Source organism: Micromys minutus (genome assembly GCF_963924665.1).
Source record: "Micromys minutus genome assembly, chromosome: 16".
NCBI lineage: Eukaryota > Metazoa > Chordata > Mammalia > Rodentia > Muridae > Micromys > Micromys minutus.
The window spans coordinates 41969883-41988867 of NC_137985.1; the positions used below are offsets into that span (position 1 = coordinate 41969883).

General features: G+C 41.9%; 2 protein-coding genes across 4 annotated transcripts; one reads left to right on the plus strand and one right to left on the minus strand.

Moving 5' to 3' along the window:
• Nucleotides 1–48: 48 nt before the first annotated feature.
• Nucleotides 49–11136, minus strand: NKAPD1 (NKAP domain containing 1). Of its 3 annotated transcripts, none has more exons than XM_080930389.1 (6): nt 11010–11136; nt 9237–9313; nt 6158–6258; nt 4649–4798; nt 3699–3752; nt 49–2353 (listed from the first exon to the last, which is right to left on the minus strand). In XM_080930389.1, the coding sequence occupies exons 2-6, from the start codon at nt 9303–9305 to the stop codon at nt 1852–1854; spliced, it is 876 nt and encodes a 291-aa protein (XP_080786515.1). In that variant the 5' UTR covers nt 9306–9313; nt 11010–11136; the 3' UTR covers nt 49–1851. The 3 variants fall into 3 exon arrangements, with proteins under 3 accessions (XP_080786515.1, XP_080786516.1, XP_080786514.1); XM_080930390.1 differs by lacking the exon at nt 11010–11136 and adding an exon at nt 10450–10968 and having other exon boundaries at nt 49–2350; XM_080930388.1 differs by lacking the exon at nt 11010–11136 and adding an exon at nt 10450–10968.
• PIH1D2 (PIH1 domain containing 2) lies at nt 11133–18741 on the plus strand (the record flags this gene model as incomplete). The annotated part of the gene is made up of 6 exons (XM_080930387.1): nt 11133–11377; nt 12069–12272; nt 13255–13378; nt 14471–14716; nt 15144–15406; nt 18607–18741. The coding sequence occupies exons 2-6, from the start codon at nt 12096–12098 to the stop codon at nt 18739–18741; spliced, it is 945 nt and encodes a 314-aa protein (XP_080786513.1). The 5' UTR covers nt 11133–11377; nt 12069–12095.
• Between the last annotated feature and the right edge of the window lie 244 nt (nt 18742–18985).

Genomic DNA, 18985 nt, shown 5'->3' on the forward strand with positions numbered 1-18985 from the left:
TAAGACATTGTTAAGGGGATTAGAGGAACCATCAAAGCCTTAGCCTAAGGCATGGATTAGAACAGAAACAATTTTATTGCTTATGTGACCAAGAAAAGATGGGATGTGGTGGTGGTGGTTGGTATTAAAATACATCAGGCAAAATGTGCTTTCCTTGGGGAAAAGATAAGTCTGTTAGTATGGGAAGAACGTAAGGTCAACTCAAACTTGGAAGTGCCTTATTCTGCAGGACCATCTTCCTGAGTCTATGCTTAGAATCAGTACATTTGTAGCACAAAACTGCTTCTAACAAAGATATCACTTGCTTCTAGAAGGTTATGAGGTAGTAACTAGACTCTCCCTCCACTAAACCCAAGGAAAAGAATCTACCATGGGACACTGGCATTTAAGTACTGAAGTCATTAGTGTTTCAGTGTCCCAAAAGGCGGCACCTGCTCATAATCAAGGGATAGGGCACATCTGGCCAACCATGTATTTTAAGAACAAGCACTTTATTAGAAATATATTCCATAAAGAGCACAAATTTAGAACTATAAAATGCCACTTCATGGGATGTCAGCATTGTCATATTCTATTGCTGGTGTCTGTCATGCTAACCATGAAGTATCTTTGTATTATTCGTGCAAAAAGTAAGGCCAGGGAGGTTAGTTAACCTGCTCTAGAACCCAACCAATTAGTGGCAGAACCATGACTCATAGTCTTGAGTTTCCACATTTCACTCAGTAACAACATGACAACCTCAAAACCCTGACACGGTCACTTTATCTTTCCTCTTAATGAAAAGTCAACTGTTCTATCAGCCACTTTCCAGTGGTATTTTGGTTTCTTTTAGTATCAGGATCACAGTATATATAGCAGGGGGAAATATGTTCTTGGTACTCAAAACACAAAGACTGGGAAGTGGGTATGTCCCTGAGAAGTGTTTCATTTTGGAATTGATTCAACTGGTTTCAGGGAAAATCTAAAATCCATTAATAGAATTAGAAATGAACAAGGAAAAACAACAGGACTGGGGCGTATGGCTCAATGGTAGAGCACTTGCCTAGTATACGCAAGGCCTTCGGTTCAATCCCCAACTCAACAACAACAAAAAGACATTTAGATGGCTGATGCCCTGACTCTTTGAAAGCATCATTGGCAACATAACTACTTCCTAATTCTTTCCATTTGATAGGACAACTAAACCAATAATTTCAAACATAAGCCCATTTAGGCAATATACAGCAATGGAACTAGAAAAACATTTACTATCCAGTTACTGTTATGTTTGAGTTATGCTAAATATAGCTGTAGACCCTCCCTGACCAGCAGGGAAATTAGGCTGAAAACTCTAGGTTCCTTAGCAGTCATCTGGAGATATTACCACGAAGGGAAAAGGTTTGTTCTTCTATTTCCTCACTAAGTAAACTAGATGCCTATAGGGCCCAAATGCAGAAGAATCAAAGCACCAAAGCTGAAGGCAGTATACCTCCTGTATAAATAGCAAGCTCCTTGTCAAACCATTCTATTTAGCACTCTTTCAGTCTTCCTCCATCCAGACCCTTGAGTGCCCCAAATCCAACATTCCAATTGGTGTGCCCAGGTCACTACTGAGTTCAGCTTTCTGGGTTCTTTAATTTGCTGTATAGGTATTCTACCCTAAGTGATTAATTGAAAAAAATAATCTCTTCAAGAAACCTTAACAAAATACCAGATTCCTATTAACAAAAGGGGATGGAGATTAACAAGCCAAAATAGGAAAAAAGGTATCTGTGGCAGGACAACTCAGACTTTGACCTCTGACTCCTGAAGGAGTCAGCAGCAACCCCTCCCCCTTTAAGTCAGTGGGAAGCAGGACTGCAGCTCTCCCACCTAGTCATCCTCTGAGCTCTCAGCAGACCTTGCATCGGTAGCCACCTTCCAGTTCCTGCGCTTGCTCGTCCTCTCCTGGACCTCAGGGTCAGGTACAGGAACATGGACGTTCTTCTCTTTCTTTTTCCTTTTGGTTTTCTTAGTGTCTCTTTCCTCGATTTCTTCAGAACTGCTAGATGCAGAATCATCTGTCTGAGAAGTATCACTTTCTTCCCCTAAAGGTAAAGATTTTTTAGGAGACTTTTTCCTGGATTTTTTCTTGCTCTTGTGTGGTTGCTTCCTTTTCCTGGTACAAGAAGCCCGAGTTTCCTCTGAGAACTCACTTGAGGAATCTGCTATGTCCGTAGCTTCTTTTTTGTTCTTCTTCTGTTTCTTGTGTGACCGTTTTTTTTGCTTCTTCTTATGGGATTTCTTTGATTTCTTATGTTTTCGGGATTCATGACCAGATGATTTTACCTGGGGAGACGTTTTTTTCCCATTGGTAATGTCTTGCTGATCACTACTAATGAAAAGAAAAGACAAAACTTGTATGGAAGAAAGAAAAAGTACATTTCTATTTCGTTTTCTACACTCTAGGTAAATTATTAATATCTGAACTGTAAGTCAAAACTTTGAGCTGGGTATGGTGGTGCACAGCTGTAATCCCAGCACTCAAAAAGCAGAAGCAAGAAGACCTCCCAAGTTTGAAGACAACTCCTCTACATAACAAAGTTCTACACCCCCAGAACTACAAAAAGAGACTTTCTCAACACATACATACATACATAAATACATACATACATACATACCAACTTACCAAGCAAATGAGAGCTCTGTTACTGTGGGACTCATCTATTATTACAAAGGTTTATTTCCTCATCTTTAAAACCCTAACTTGAGCTAAGCATACTGGTATACACCTATAATCCCAATACTCAGAAGGTAGAGGCAGAAGGGTTCGGAGTTCAAAGGCATCTTGAGCTATAGGAAATCCTGTCAAAAAAAACAAACTCCTGGTCTGCCCGGATGAGTTACATGTGAAAATACCAAACACCACTGCTCCCTTATTCATAGTTTCATTTTCTTCAATTCCTGCCAACCAGGGTCAATTCCAGAAATAATTTGAAAGATTTTAATTGCATGTATTTCTGAATAAGAGGATGAAAATCCTCACTCTTCCACTGTGTCCCATCTAGGACCTGAATCATCCCTGGGTCTACTTCCAACCATCTTAGGTCATTTACAGCCAGCTGAGTTATCAGATCACTGTTTGGTATAGCTTATTTAACAATGACTCCAAAGAACAAGCATGATGCTGACAATTTGGATATGGCTAAAAGAAACAGTAGGCTACTTCCTTACAGAGCAAAGAAGGTTTTAATAAGTACTGTATTATTATTATTATTATTACTATTGTTGTTGTTGTTGTTGTTGTTAACAATAATAATAATAATAATAATAATAATAATAAAACCAGAATATAGAAGATAGATAGACAGACTATAAAATAGATTATAAAATATCTAAAGTTCTTGAAAGTTAGATATTTGTTCACTACCAATGATAGTGCAGTTACTTGTTACAGAACAAACTTCAGTCTGGAAAGATAAAGCAGAATTGTCTCCCAATTAATTCTGCTTGTTTTCTTTGTTCTGGAGACAAGACATTATGTCCAAGGCTGGACTCAAACTCCTGGACTCATGCAATCCTGCCTCAGGCTCCTGAATAGCTGGGATTACAGCCAAGCATGACTATTCCAGGTTTTAGTTATATTTTCAATGGCAGAGTAACCCTTTGTAAATGCTATTGATGGCACAATTTATTCATCTGAGGTGTTTGGGTTTGTTCCACTAAGTGCATTTACCTACCTGTCTGTTTCAAACTCTTCAGGATACAACTCTTTATAACCACTGTGACCCCATCTGTAAGGTAACATAATACATGTATTTTATGAAGCAATGCATATCATTTTTGGCAATTAAAACTAAATTAGATTTTGGATTGCATGAATACCCCCCCACACACACAAAGAACAAAGGGTTCAGTGATTGCTCTACTTTCTATACTACTATCCTATCAGACACAGGAGGTACTGTTCTTTACCAGACACTAAAGAATTCTATGTTCTTTCTTTAGCAGTGAAGTTCTCCCAAACTACTTTACAATGGGACACTCTAAAGTGATTTGCATACCAGGTGCAGAACCTACAGCCCAAAACAAGCCTGAGTATTTCTGTCTCTATGGATTTTTCATTCTGGACATACTTCATAATACAAGGAGCATGTGGCCTTTGTATCTGACTTCTTTTACCATTTGTGAAGTTTTCGAGGTTAAGCATATATAATTAGTACTTATCCCTTTTACCACCAAGTATTACTCTACTATAATAATAATAAATTACTTAATAACTCCATTATTAAGGAAAGCCTACATTCTGTTTAACGCATTCATCCAAGTGGCCAGAGTCATTTCTTAGCCATTGTAAGTACTGCTATGAATCTCACTTACAAACTTTTATGGGGACAATGTGTTTTGAAGATTTATTTTTATTTATTTTTGTGTATAAGTGTACTGCCTGCCTACACAGACATGCCCGATGCCCACAGAGGTGAGACAAGGGTGTCAGGTCCCCTGAGCTGCAGTCATGGGGAGTTATAAGTTGCCTTGTATGTGCTAGACACCAAACATGGGTCCCCTACGAGACCAATAAGTGTTCTTAAACACTAAGCCATCTCTCCAACCCTAGGACAATTAATTTCAACAAATACATATTCTCAAGCCAAACACCATTAGAGGTAACAAAAATGTAATCACAAACCTGTCTGGTATATTGGATTCATAATCATATAACTTCTTGTTCCAGGATTTAGCCTTAAGATAATCATCTTCCAGGGCCCCAGAAATTTCATTCTTTGACCTCCAGTAGTCTCTCTGACTTTCTTCATCAAAACCATCACTTCTCATCCGGCTATAAATGGAAGAAGGCTAACTTTTAGATTTACAAGCAATCTGTAATGTCACTTTATGAACCGCATGAACGAAACTCCTGAAACATGTTAAGACCCTACCTGGGCACCATATTTAACATTGATACCAGTCACATTCGGCCTAGTACCACACACCACAGTCCACATACTCCACAAACACTTGTAATTCTTTTCTTCTAATATTTCCCCAGCTTTAGATTTCTAGCTTTAAAAATCAGGATTCTGACCTATCTCATGCACCTTTTATACTTAAAAGCATATGAAGCCCTCGAGATATTCCTAATTACTCATAATACACCCTACACCTCCCAGAGAACAGTCAAGCCTGCAAAATCCTTTATATTCACACTCAAATTATTACCAAGGAAATATAAAATTCTATGAACCTGGCAAAGATAGTAAGTGTAGCTTTTTTAAAAAAGATGCCTAGGGCTGGAGCTATAGCTCAATGGTTAAGGAGCATGTATTGCTCTTCTGAAGATGTTATTTCAAATTCCAGCACTCATGTTAGTCAGGTAGTTTACAACTTCAGGGCATCCAATGCCACCTTCTGGGCCCTATTGACCACCAACAGACACAAAGGACACATATACATGAGTAAAAGACTAACTGATGAACAGTATGACTGAATGAATTAATTATAAACTCCAGGGACAGCTAGAGGTAAAAGTGCTTGCCTGGCAAGCCTGATGACCTGAGTTCTATTCCCAGAACCTACAATCATTAAGAGAACAAATCCCTGAAAGTCATGCTCTGACTTCCAAGTGTGCACTGGCACATCCATAAACACTCACTCACACATCATACAAAAGACTGCCAAGACAGTAAGTAAAAGAAATTCATTTTGTTTTATGAGACAGGGTCTCTCTCTGTAGTCTTGGCTGGCCTGTAAACCACTATGTAGATCAGGCTGGCCTCAAACTCAGAGATCTATCTGCCTCTGCCTCCACAGTGCTAAGACTAAAGGCATGACACACTACAACAGCAATCATACAATTTTTATAAGACAAAAGAAAGGATGAGAGGGGTAGGGAAGGAGGAAAAAAGAAACATACTCCAGTAGAAAATCCTAAGTTACAAGCTATTAGTCAATAAATTGAAATCCATAAAACGTAAAATTCACAGTAGTCCAAGGAGAATGTTTAATTTCCTATTGAGGATCAGTACGGTCTAGTCACATTAGCACAGTCATTACGCTGCACCTAAATTTAGGAAACAAGGAAGGCTCACTGATTTGCAGAACTGAATGCATCTATCCTTAACACACAGAATGTTTTAAAGCTAAAGTTAGTAATTCTAAAAAGATGAGAATTATTTTGGTTCTCAGAGACATACTTCACCTTGAGCTGCTGGGTACTGTGTTCCTTCTGGTCCCCTGGTAAGCATCCTCCATCTGCTTCTCTAGTTCTCTGATTTTCCACATGTCGGACTCCTCCTGAATCTAGATGTTTTACAAAAGAAACAAACACCCAATCACTAAAAACAGCTCTCTGTATTACAGAAAACAAACTAAAAGTACAATCTGCCCTAACTACTAGGATATGATCTGGAAAGTAAATTCGAGTTTCTCTATGGAGTTTAAAAACTGACTAGCCAGTCCAATGCAGTAGAGCTACAGTAATGCAGTAACAGGTTTTGAGCCCTGCAGACACACCGATCACCTCATTACTTTCACAGTCCTACTGCAACCAGAAAGTAATAAACCTACATGGTTCTGAGATACAATGTAATCTTAATCACAACAGGAAGTGATCTTACAGGAAAGTAAAGCAGACACCATTGGAATATTTTACAGAAGCCGCAAAACCTCAGAGACCTTGCCAGTATTCTTAAAACAATTAGAAAATTTTTCTTTTTGCTATGAGTTTTGTTGTTGTTGTTCTGTGTTTTGGTTTAGACTGGGTTTCCCTATGTACCCCTGTCCTGGACCGAGAGACTGCACTGCCTCCTGCTGGGATCAAAGGCTCCTAGGCTAGAGACAGGTTTGCTTAGTTTTGTTTTTCTTCTCAGTGCACTACACATTCTACTACTGGCCTGGTACCCCTTCCCCTGGTACCCCTACCCAACTCCTGCCTGCTGGTTTTTGTTTTGGTCTGTTTTTTGGTGGTGGTGGAATTTTTATTTTGTGGTAGTGTTGTTTTGAGAAAAGAATCTAAATTACTTAGGTGGGCCTTCAACTTGTGGTCCTCCAGCCTGGCCTCACCCACCTGGATGGCTGAGATATATAGGCCTATGCCATAGCCCAGTGGGGACAAGTCTGTAAATTCCCTAGGCATAATCTCTTTTTACATTAAGAAAAGGCAAATAAGTAGATGATAGATAGATGGATAGATAGATAGATAGATAGACAGATAGATAGACAGATAGACAGACAGACAGATAGATAGATATACAGTTTTATTTGCTTATTTTGTGTGTGTATGACTGAGAGAACAAGCAAAAGACGAAGAAAGGGAAGAAGATGGAGAAACATTCATGCCACAGCATACACATGGGGGTCAGAGATAACTTTCTAGTCAGTTCTTCATTTCCAACTGAGTTAGGGGCTCTCTTGTTTTCTGCTGCTAGACTCCATACTCCAGACTAGCTGGTCCTTGAGCTTCTGGCCAATTCCTCCATCTCTACCCACCGTACTGGAGGAGTACATACTTGCATCACTGCATCTGGCTTCTCACCTGGGTTCTGGAGATCAAACTTGGGTTACCAGGCTTGCAACAGTAAATGCTTTAACCTGTGCCATCTTCCACCCATTTTGTTTCTAACTTTTGTCTTATTTTATATGAATGGATGCTTTGTCTGTGTACCAGGTGCACACACAGTGCCCACAGAGACCAGAAGAGAGTGAACAATTCCCTGGAACTTGAGTTACAGATGGTTGTGAGCTTCCACGCAGGAGCTGAGAACCAAACCCCAGACCCTGTAGAAAAGCAGCCATCTCTCCAGCCCCTTTTTGCTTGTTTTCTGCATTCTTGACACACAAGCAGACTAGCCATGTACTTAAGCAAACCTGACTCAGTGCTGAGATTACAGCCATGTACATCATACCTGGCTCACATTAAAATTCTTGTCACTAACAGAACAAAGCAATATAGCTACCAGAAAATATACTGGAAAGCAGATGACAACTGCCAAAAGCAAAAGCACACTTTATTTCTACATCCTCTTATGCAACTAGAAGTAGAATTAACGGTCTAAGTAATGAGAGTAACCATTACACTTTCATCCCCATTATTCAGGTAACAGCTGGGCACAGGTCTGTAATCACGGTCACTGTGGACGTGATAAGTTCAAGGCCTGCCCAGAGATCAAGACCAGCTAGACAACAAGCTTAGTGATTCCCAGTGAGTCACAGGTTCAATCCCCAGTGCTTAACATCTAAGTACCATGATGCTGACGGTGATAGGAACGACCAAGCCAGGAGTAGTGTGTTGAAGAAAACGGGACGAAGGGGTCTTGATCTTTTCACTACAGGCACACTATTAGGTGACTGTCTAAATTCCCAATCTTTAATTTCAGCTCCAATTTTTTTCCTTGCCTCCAAGACTGAGTTTTCAACATCAAGCTCCTATCATAAATATACTGAAAACCATAGTGTCTTCTCTAGTGTTTGTCCTTTGTCACTGTTGTCCCTTCCATTACTTCCTTCCCAGTCACAGAAGGTGGTTCTGCTAGACTTCACTCTCAGCACAGCATCACAGTGTCCTAGACTCACTCTCCTAAGCTCCTCAGCACCACTCACCACCATCCTCCCCAGTGCCTCTCTCTCTCCATCCTCTATTTCCTACCACATTGACAAATCATCAGTCTAAGCTTACCTATGTGGCAACCATACCACCTCATCCCCTTAAGGGGTAAAACACCACTTACAGGTATAAAACATGTAAGACACCTCTCCCAGCTGATGACTTCTTTTTTGCCCAGAGATAAAGTTTATCTCTTAAGTTTCACAAAAGCAACTCTAGTTTGCCACTTAAGCCTTATCTTCTGTCACTGCTCCTGTTTCTTCTACTTTCTAGAAGCATGTCTTGCCCTAAGTGATTAATGCTTGAGGGGGAAGGATGGAATGAGGGTTTTGCATATAGGAGACATTACTACTCTTGTACATCGCTAGGCCCTGCTCTGTTGACCTGTACTTGTGCAGAGGATTCTCAGTCAAAAACAATGCATCTGATAAACATTTATTCATCAAATACCAGTTCAAATATCAAAGATCATTCATTCTGTGAAATCATTCTAATTTTTCCAAGGCAGATTTCTTTATCCTTCCTTGGTGCACTAAAGCATTTTTAACTATCTTCATAATACAGTACTTTTCAAACTGTGATTGTTTCTTATGCATCTTTGTTATCTCCCTATATAACTCATGGTTTACTGTATGCGCACAAGAAATGTTGACAGTAACTAGACTGTATTGCCTACCTTATTGTGAGCATCTGTATGCCGGATGACATTCCTCAGGAGGACTTTCCCCAACGGAACCCGTGACATTCTTTAATCTGTAATGAACCAATAAATGCCATAAATTTATTTTTTATTAAATTACAAAGAAATGAAGAAAGAAAAAGGTCACTGAACTTAGAAAATCTAAGGGAAAATTTTCCTTTCACCATTATGATGCCTGACTATGGTGTATGTAAGGATGAAAGGGGATGATGAGGTGCATTAAGTCTTTAAGATTGCACAAAGCTGCTCAAAATTGTTTCTATGAGCACCATGTTAGAGTCTTCTTAACTCTCTGTCAAGTCGTCAAGATTCATGGGGAATTGGTTCCAGGACCCCTAAAGGCAACTAAATCCAAGTATGGGCTGGTAGAACATTTGCCTAGACTAAGAGCCACCCTGGATTCAGTCCCTCTGTAACGTACACGCGCGCGCACACACACACACACACACACATATACACAAAGCAATCCTAGGGTGCTCATCTCTCCTTTAGAATGGTACAGTGTTTGCATACCAACTATGCTCCTGTGCATTTTACACTAGAACTGTTTGGTAAACACGGGTTTTAAGTAGCCTCAGCTAGCCCTTAACTCCTCATCCTCTTACCCTCACCAGCCAGCAGAAATGCTCTTCTACATTTGGGATGAGTGGGGGTATTTAGATTAATTATAATACTTTAAATTATGCAAATACCATGTAAATATCACGATGGAGATCAGAAATGACAAAAGAGGGAAAGGTCTAGATGTGATCAATACAGATGTAATTTAATTCCCCAAACATTTTCAGTTGGCTCTTGTTTCAACCTATGGGGAACCCCGAGTTTGGACTCTACCCCTACTCCCCTTTTCAAAATCAAGTTCCTTAAAGCTGTAACCTGTACCCAGGCTGCATGGACCCAGGCAAAGAATATGTCAGTGTCCAGGCTAGAAATCAGATTTCAAATTCCCCAAAACTGGCTTGCAAAGATATAAACACGTAGATTTGAAGGTACCAGACACCACGTATGTCAACATTTTTTTTTTAAAAAAAGCTGAATTGTTAAAAAAAAAAATTTAATGGACCTAAATATCTCTACTCAGAAAATTTTGTTTCCTACATTGTATGGAACTTTTCAAAACCCAGAAGACAATGATAGTCACATGTGTAGCTAGCAGGGGCTTGGTGCCACCGTCCCGATGCTCACTCACCCCTCGATCCTGAGGAAATCAGGCATCTTGTTAGTGTGAGACGAAGAACCACTCCATTACAAGATCTCCTCCGACCCAGGAAGCCAAGGAGTCAGGGCTGAAAGGCAGCTCTGCAGCTTCACCCGAGTCCTTCGTGAAAACGCAGCCTTCCCACCGGTTACAGTGCCCCTCACCCGAGGCCCAGGCTACGGCTGCCTTCCCCCAGCCGAGCCCGCCAGGCGGCTCTCTCTCCGGGACCCAGGCCAGAGCGGGCGCAGGCGCGGAACGCGGCCTGCGGGCGGACCCGGGCATTCCCCGCTCTCGCTGGGCTGGGACGGCGCCCGGCGGCTCGGTTTCACTCCCGGGACAGAATGGGGACACGGGGCATGGGCACGGCCTTCCGTTGGGCCCCGGGAAGTGTCTAGAGTGCCTCAGGGGGAGCTTGAGGTTTCCAAGGGGAAGTCGGGGAAAACACCCCCATGTCTGTCAGCGGGCTCCCTGCCCCGCCGCAGCCTCGGCACTCTCCGCCGCCTCCCCTCGAAATGCCCTCCCCACACAAACACACACAAACACACCCATACCGTGCGCCGCAGCCTCGCGTGGCGGGGTGGGAGAAAAGGCGGCGGCTTCCTTCCGGGCCGGAAGTCGTGCTCCAGAGAAACGCTTCCCTCCCACAGGAGACTCCCACAGAGCGGGCTCGCCGGTCGCAGTGGAAGCTGACAGATGTAGGAAGGAAGCCGGCGCTCTCCGGAGAGAGAAGCGGGACGGGCCCGCTGAGAAGCCACACCCGCACTGGAGAAAAGAACCGGAACTGGATATAGAGTCACCGCTCTACTTTGCACTCCCCGGACCCAGTTAGATGGTGTACCGGGCCTGGTTACCATGGTAACCAGAGTCGCAGTTTGTCTCTAACTGAGAGAAGACGTGCTTCCCCCCACGTTTGCATTAAGTTTGTATTCGTTGTTTATTTAGTCTGACTTTAATATATAATTTGAAGACTCTAAACCTCTTTTTAAATTTTGGGGGGACATTTCTCTCTTGCGGGAGGAGGGTGATGGCGGGATCTTTGACTATTACTTTCATATAGTATTTATCAAGTGTTAGTGTTCTTAATCCTCGTCTTTATTTTGAGAATAGATGTATATATACACTACTTGCTCAAGGCAGTACAGCTGACTGCAATTAGGAAGAACTTAAGCACACTGGCTCCAGTGTGCCTACTTTTAACTACTATCCTGTCCATATGTCTGCTCCTCCAATCTCTCTACCGGTCTCGGTATGTCTGCCCCCCCCCCTCGTGTTCTCTCTCTCTCTCTCTCTCTCTCTCTCTCTCTTTCTCTCTCTCTCCCTCACACACACACACACACACACACACACACACACACACACACACACACCTCACAATTTCAGGTGTGGAAGGCACCAAGTCAGCTAATATCCAACTATTAGAACAAAAGTCCTTTCTGTTCTGTGAAGACCAGACAGTACAAGCTAAAGCAGTATGGGTGTGCAATCTTTTAGAAATAGGAAGCAAGAACAGTTGAGAGATCCCCCCCCCCCAAGAACAATTGCAAAAGTCTTCCTCCTTCCCCGAAAGAGGCTACCCCACATGCCTTTTCTCAAGTCCTGTCTCTCTGCAGGTCCCCAAAGCCTGTCTCATCACCGACATGAAGGCTTCCTCAAAGGATCTTCTCACCCACATTTCCCAGTTCTGGAGTATGCTCGATGATTTGGCAGAAAATGATCCTGAGCGCTACCGGAACTTCATTCAGCAGGAGCTGAAAGAAGGCAAACAGCTCTATGTCAGCCCAGAACCTCAACTCTGTCTACAGACGAAGATCCTGGTATGTAGAGCTGGTGCAGGGGAGGAGAGGTCTTCAATAAAACTACTCTGGGTTAACTAAGGGATACAGTAGCCTTTTCTAGCGCTACTTTAACATAAGAAAAGTTTATTAAAACTCTCTCTGAAGAGAAAATGAAACCACATGAAAAATTTCACTGAAGGAGTAAAAATGAGAATTCTTACTTGGTATTTTGGTAATCTCCAAATTCAACTTTATTGCCCTGATAGGTAGAAAAATGGTGCTATGACGAGTTATTTTAGAAAATATATGTATTACATTTTATGTGGGGCGGGGAGCTGTTCAAGAGAAACATGTTTAAGGAAAGAGAATGACTTTGGGGAGCCAGCTCTCTCCTTCTAGGAGGTGAGGAGAGAATTCAGATCATCAGCCTGGAGCCAGGTGCTCTTCTCCACTGAGCCATCAAACTGGCCCAGATACAATCCCTTTATGTAGACCAGGCTGGTCTTGAACTCTGAGATCCTCCTGCTTCTGCATCCTGAGTGCTGGGATTAAAGGCTTCCCGGTTCTGATTTAATAAGACACGGGGGAGCTGGGACTTTTCAAGTAAAGAACTTACTGTTAGTGGGATAATGAATCAGTGACGTGAGGTTCAAAACACATCTGGCAGCTGTTCACTTCAGCTCCTCTTCCTGCCCGGGCTCCTCTGGGACAGAACAGCAGTTGGATTTAGAATGAAGAGACAGAAGCTTTGGGGAAATCATGTAACATGAAAATGTGTCTCAGTGGTAGAATGCTTGCCTAGCCGCGTGAGGTTCTTCAGTTGGATTTGATTCCTGGCATTGCAAAATGAGTGAGTGAATGAATGAATGAACAAATGAACCAAAACACAGAAAGAACTTCATATAATTTGCTTGGAAATTCTGCAGGATGTCAAGCACAGTTTTGTTATAATTACTGAGTGAGATTTCGGGATATTGTCATCAAATCTCATTTGGCAATATCAAAATTATTCACTTTCTAGAAACCAAAAGAAAAAGTACTTTTTATCAACCTATGTCAATGGGAAAGGATCCCCGCACCACAGACAGCCACTCATCCTGTACCTATACGTGTTGGCAGACCAGAAGATTTTGCTGAAGCATCAGGTATAAAGAATTAAAGAAAGCATGTATGAGTGTTTGTTGTTTTTCTTTTTAAGATAGTGTTTCTCTGTCTAGCCCTGACTAGAACTCACTCTGTAGACAGTCCGGCCTTAAACTCAGAGATCCACCTACCTCTGCCTCCAGAGTCCTGGAATGAAAAGTGTTGTGCATATGTGAATTTTTTATTGAACAAATTCAAAGACCAGATTTTACTTGGTAGAAATACTCCAATTAAATTATTTCATTTGATGGCAATATTAATTATTAATAAATAATTGACATATTACTTTTAGTTTTAGATTAGTATGATGACTTATGAAATAATATTAATAATTACCAACAAATTGGTATGCTTTATGCACATTTAGTATGATTTCTAATAGTCTGATCTGCTTTTAACTCAAATAGAACTGGCAGCTAGACTTGGAATTTTGTGTATATGTTAGATCAGACACCTGCATCTTTAGGCCAGATCATACAGCCTGAATCAGGCCGTGCCTCCCTGATGAGGCAGAGTTAAGATCAGCCTGTGCTGTGACTTGACAGCCTTAATTCATGATCACCTGTCTCTTCCATGACCTCATGTGCACTATACAGAAGTAAACTACGTGACATGAAAATTACTATCACTCCTAAAAGGTTATTAAAGAGTCAGCCTTTTGTTTTGTTCCTCAGCTTGGTCTTCAGCGGGATTTCGTTCATGCAAATGCTCTGAAGCTGGCCTCTGCAGGACCCTTGTTCTCCCTGTGTCTCCCATCTCAGATCTCCCTGCAGCTCCTTTCTCTCCTTGGACCTCTCATTCTCACCTATGAAGCTCCTCTCCCGGCTTTAAAGGGAAGCCATCATGTTTACATCTCCATTGTTTACAACTGCATTGTTATCTAAGGCTTTTTCTCACTTCAGAGCCCTTTCTCCTAATAAGCTAAACTTTGTGTCCTGTCGGCTTCCTTCCTGACCAGCCCACTGCTGGCTTAACATACTGCTTCCGTGATTGCTCCAAGAACACGAGGATGGGATCTGTAGTTTGCAATATGGGTTTTTATACTGCCAGACAAAATTCCTTATAGAATCAAGTCGTCTCTGAATTACACGCAGATGCTTATACCATCATTAATGTTGCCTACAATCCTGGAGTTCTGCGAGCGGCAGAAAAAGACCAAGGGATCAAAGATCAGTTAATAAGGATGGCCATGCTGTGCATCGAGGAGCGACTCCAGTTCACGCTTGCACATTCATACCGTGTTACTAGTTTTCCAATGAAAGGAAGCATTCAGAGAATGAAAGAAAGTCTGATGGGCATTAAAACTGACTTCCCAGACTTCCAAGAGATGATGAGAACAGGTAAGTTGGTGGATGTAGGCTGAAAATGAAGTGATTGCAGACTCTGGGTTTGTAGCCTGTGCATAGTTTTCTAGCCACAAATCTCTATCTTTAAAGAATGAGAAGCTTAGAAATGTTATTAGAAATGTTGAGTATCCAGAAAGATGTCAAAATCTTGCAGGATTCCCAAGCAAACTCTTTGGCTTGAGGTTCTGGGTATCTCTGTCTGTTTGTTTAGCTACACCAGAGTCAAATCCAGCCCCAAACCTTAGATGCTAGGCAGGTTGTCACTGAGCAGCAAGGCCAGAGGTTTCAGATGCTTTAGAGCTAACATTTGCAAAATACTATAACTGCACCTTCATCAACTGTGAGTGTGTGTGAGCACTACCTAACCTAAAGCTCACAGCCTGATAATATTTGCATTTCCCCTCCCCTCTTTTCCATAAAGACAATACTCTGGAAAGGATCAGAAGCACCGTGAGTGAACCTAACCACCTGCCTGAGGTGCTATTGCCAAAAGAACAAGTGTCAGCCAAGGGACGATGTCTTATAGAAGAGATTTCTAGTTCAGAAAACCAGGTGGATGTTAAGAATCCTACCTATGAGCTAAAGGTCGTAAAGGATCAGAACGAGAAGCCTCTGAGAATTGAGCTGAAAGTCGAGTTACCTGGCATTAAGTCAGTCTCTCTCTGTGAACTTAGTGTTTCTAAGGTAAGTTATACAAATGCTGCTGTGGTCCTCAGGAGGCCCCTCTGGGGGATTGTTTTCAGGAACTCCTGCAGATGAGAAGATCCTCTGATGACCAACTTTTTTATTGTTTGTAAGTAACATTTGCACTTGCATGTACTTGAGGTTTTTCTATTACTGAATAACATGAACGTGGTGTGTAACTTCAGTAATCAACTCTGCATCACTATAAGACGCCTAAGGGAACTTTAAAGAGGAAGAATTTGTTAGGGCTCATGATCTCAGAGGTTCCACCCTTGTTCAGATAACCATCTTCAAGCCTGTGTTAAAATGTCAAGAATATCATGACACGAATACATGACAAAGTAAAACCACTCATTGCTCAAGGCCAGGGACAGTATAGAAAGGGCCAGGGACGCACAATCCACTGTCCAGAAATATACCCGATGACCCAAAGACTTGGCACTGAGCTCTACCTCGTAGAGGTTTCGGCACCTCCCAACAGCACTTCTATAGTGGGAAAAGACACTTGGAGATTTGGAGAACAGTTAAGATCCAACTGTAGCGGAGCATGGTGGTGCACATCTTTAATGCCAGAATTTAAGAGTCAGAGGCAGGCAGATCTCTGTAATCTTGAGGCCAGCCTGATCTATGTAGTGAGTTCCAGAACAGCCAGGGCTATGGAGAGACAGACCCTGTCTCAAACAAACAAACAAACAAGCAAAGACATCTAACCCATTCCAAGCTGCTTGACTATATCAATTACAAAATAAGAAGGAAAAAACCTCTGCTATATGTTTAGTGTAGAAGCGATCATTGTATTACTGTATGCCTAACTCCTTTCCAATACAAGGTAGGCTGCATCCACAGATGTAGAACATTCAGATGGAAGGCCAATTGTACAATAATTCATATCTATATTAGGCTACAGTAAGAACAAACTCCAACATTCAGAGGCTTATCGTAATTTGCTTAGGCTACATATTACCTAGGCCTTCTCTGCCCCATTCACTCTATGCATTCAGAGACTTCAGATATGCCATTCTTATGGTAGAGGGAAACAGAAATTGCTGCCCCAAGCAATAGACCTAAAACTCCCATTTATACAGAGCACATGTCTCTTCTAACTGCATCCTACTGGCCGGAGCCCATCACAAGGCAAAAACATCAGTAGGACGAGGACTCACAAAAGTGATATGTATGTTGTGTAGATGTATAGAAAGAATTACCTTACAGAAGAAGAACAGATAATTGGAACATGGTACAGTCTACCCTCTGGCTGGGATATTTCCTTCATTCTTCAAAGACAACAATCCTAATCCTAGCCTCAGATTCCAGAGTACAGGGTTTTTATCACAGCAGTCTGTGTTCTTCTACTTAAAAAATTTCTTCTCTTTTAATTATTTTTATTTTATGTGTTTTGCCTGCATATGTGTGTGTATGAGGACATTAGATCCCCTGGAACTAGAGTTACAAAGAGTTGTGAGCTGCCATGTGGGTGCTGGCTGGAATAAACCTGGTCCTTTGAGAGAGCAACCAGCGCTCTTAATCACAGAACTACCTCTCCAGCCCGCTGTGTTCTCCTTTTAAACCAGACCGATGACATAGCCAAACAAGTGATCTGCTGTGGACCCATCCTTCATAGAGGGAGAGAACACCTATTAAAAAGTCTCAGTTCAGAAATGACCCCAAAGGTCTAGTTCCTGGGGAGCAGCAATTCTGTGAAAGGCCTGCACGGAGATGGAGTGCTCTCTAGGCCCCGTGAGAAGGCCCCTTTGGCAACCTCCTTCCTATCCTATTGTTAGGCTGGTTTCGGTTCCAGTTAGAGGAAGGTTTTCTCTATTTCAGCATCCTCATTGGCCACATATATAAAAGGGATATTGTAGATTGTGTCATTCTTGGATTTTCTGTGGATTACCTGCTTATGGAATGTCCCATTCAACCATAAGGACCCAGAGAACACTGTACAATTTGAAGTCAGTTCCTTTAAACCCATTATTCTTTCCCAAAACTATCTTCTCTAAACTTTTATCTTTAAACTAATTTTTAGGTTTAATACATAAAATAACTCGTTTCACCAGGGCACCTTCATGTCATTGAACTGAACTGCTACCATCTTAACCAAATGTAAGGATTGGCTGACCTCGCCCTCGGCCTGTTCACAGGCTTTTTAACAAATGCTGTTTAAGCTGTGCTCAGTCAGCCACTGTGGCTGACGGCGGTTTCTTATTTTATCCTTTCCGGGTTGATTCCACTTTTAAGTTGTGATGTATTTGGAGGCTGTATAAACTGGGCAGGGTCTATTCTCCCCGTTAGCATTCTGTCTAAACTACATCCCTGTCTAAGCAACAGCCAGGTATGCTTCACCCAACAGTTACCTGGCAACAGCCAGGTAGGCCTGAAACTATAAAAGGAGCTGCTTGTCCCATCCTCACGTTCTTGCTCTCTTGCCTTCTTGCTCTTACCCTCTTCCCTCTTCGTCTCTTCTCTCCCCATTCCATTCCCCATCTCTCTTTACTTGCTTATGGCTGGTCTCTACTCCTCTCTCTCCTTCCCTCCCCTCCTCTCCTCTCCCTTCCTCTGTCTGTCTCATCCCCCCTCTCTCCCCTACCCTCTTAACTCCTCTCCCTGTGTCCTGAATAAACTCTATTCTATTCTATACCGTCGTGGTTGTGTGTGGTTGGTCCCTCAGGGGAAAGGGATGCCTCAACATGGGTTCACTGGAGGCACCCCTTCCCCCACACCTCTTTATCTTTGTATAAATACATCACTCCCTTTTTGTGATGTCTTATGAAATGTACCCAATAAGAATTAATAACCTTTTATCCCCACTTCTTCTAAAGGCTGACTTCTTTATGTGCATTGGAAATTATCAGGTTTACTGAGGGCGTTACTATGAAATCTTGTCTTCCAGGCTCCAGTCCATTTCCTTGCCTGGACTGGAATTTGATAGTAAATTCGGAAGACACAGTGTTCAGATGCACTCTACTTCTGGCACTGTTACAATAAACTACCCCATACCAACCTCTCAGACAGGGTTTCTCTGTAACAGCCTGGCATACGCCCACCAGTTAACAATATGTTGTGTTGGTAAGCGAAATGTTAAGAATCCACAATTCCAAGTCCCATGGCAGTAACTAGGTTTCTATACAAGTAACTGCAGTAATCTACTAGCAGGTTTCAATTGTCTGGTATCATGATTTTAATCTACATTTTATTTTTAGGTTGATTTATTGATTGAGGTCTCTGAGATGTACCGATTATACCTGAATCTTCCAGGATTGATTAATACAGAAACAACTACAGCAAAATTCATCAAAAATAAATCCATATTAATCATTACAATGCCCTTGGCATAAAAACAGTTTATTTGGTGTTTTCATTGTTATAGTGCTTATGAGTTACATTGTGGTCAGGAGTAGTGTGGTTTGTTTGTTTAGTAGTGGTGTTTAAGAAAGGGTCTCACTGTATAGCCCTAGCTAGCCTGGAACTTGCTGTATGGATCAGGCTAGCATCAAAATCAGAGAAATAAGCTTGCCTCTGCCTCATGGGTTTAAAGGATTATACCACCACACCAAGAAAGAGAGAGAGAGAGAGAGAGAG

What these genes read in the sequence shown, in the direction of transcription:
- NKAPD1 (XM_080930389.1), bottom strand. Translation starts at nt 9,305, where the DNA reads ATGTCACGGGTTCCGTTGGGGAAAGTCCTCCTGAGGAATGTCATCCGG. An exon ending in ATACAGATGCTCACAATAAG is followed by an intron (nt 6,259 to 9,236) that starts GTAGGCAATACA and finishes TAAAACATCTAG; the next exon opens with ATTCAGGAGGAGTCCGACAT. An exon ending in ACAGTACCCAGCAGCTCAAG is followed by an intron (nt 4,799 to 6,157) that starts GTGAAGTATGTC and finishes TTCCATTTATAG; the next exon opens with CCGGATGAGAAGTGATGGTT.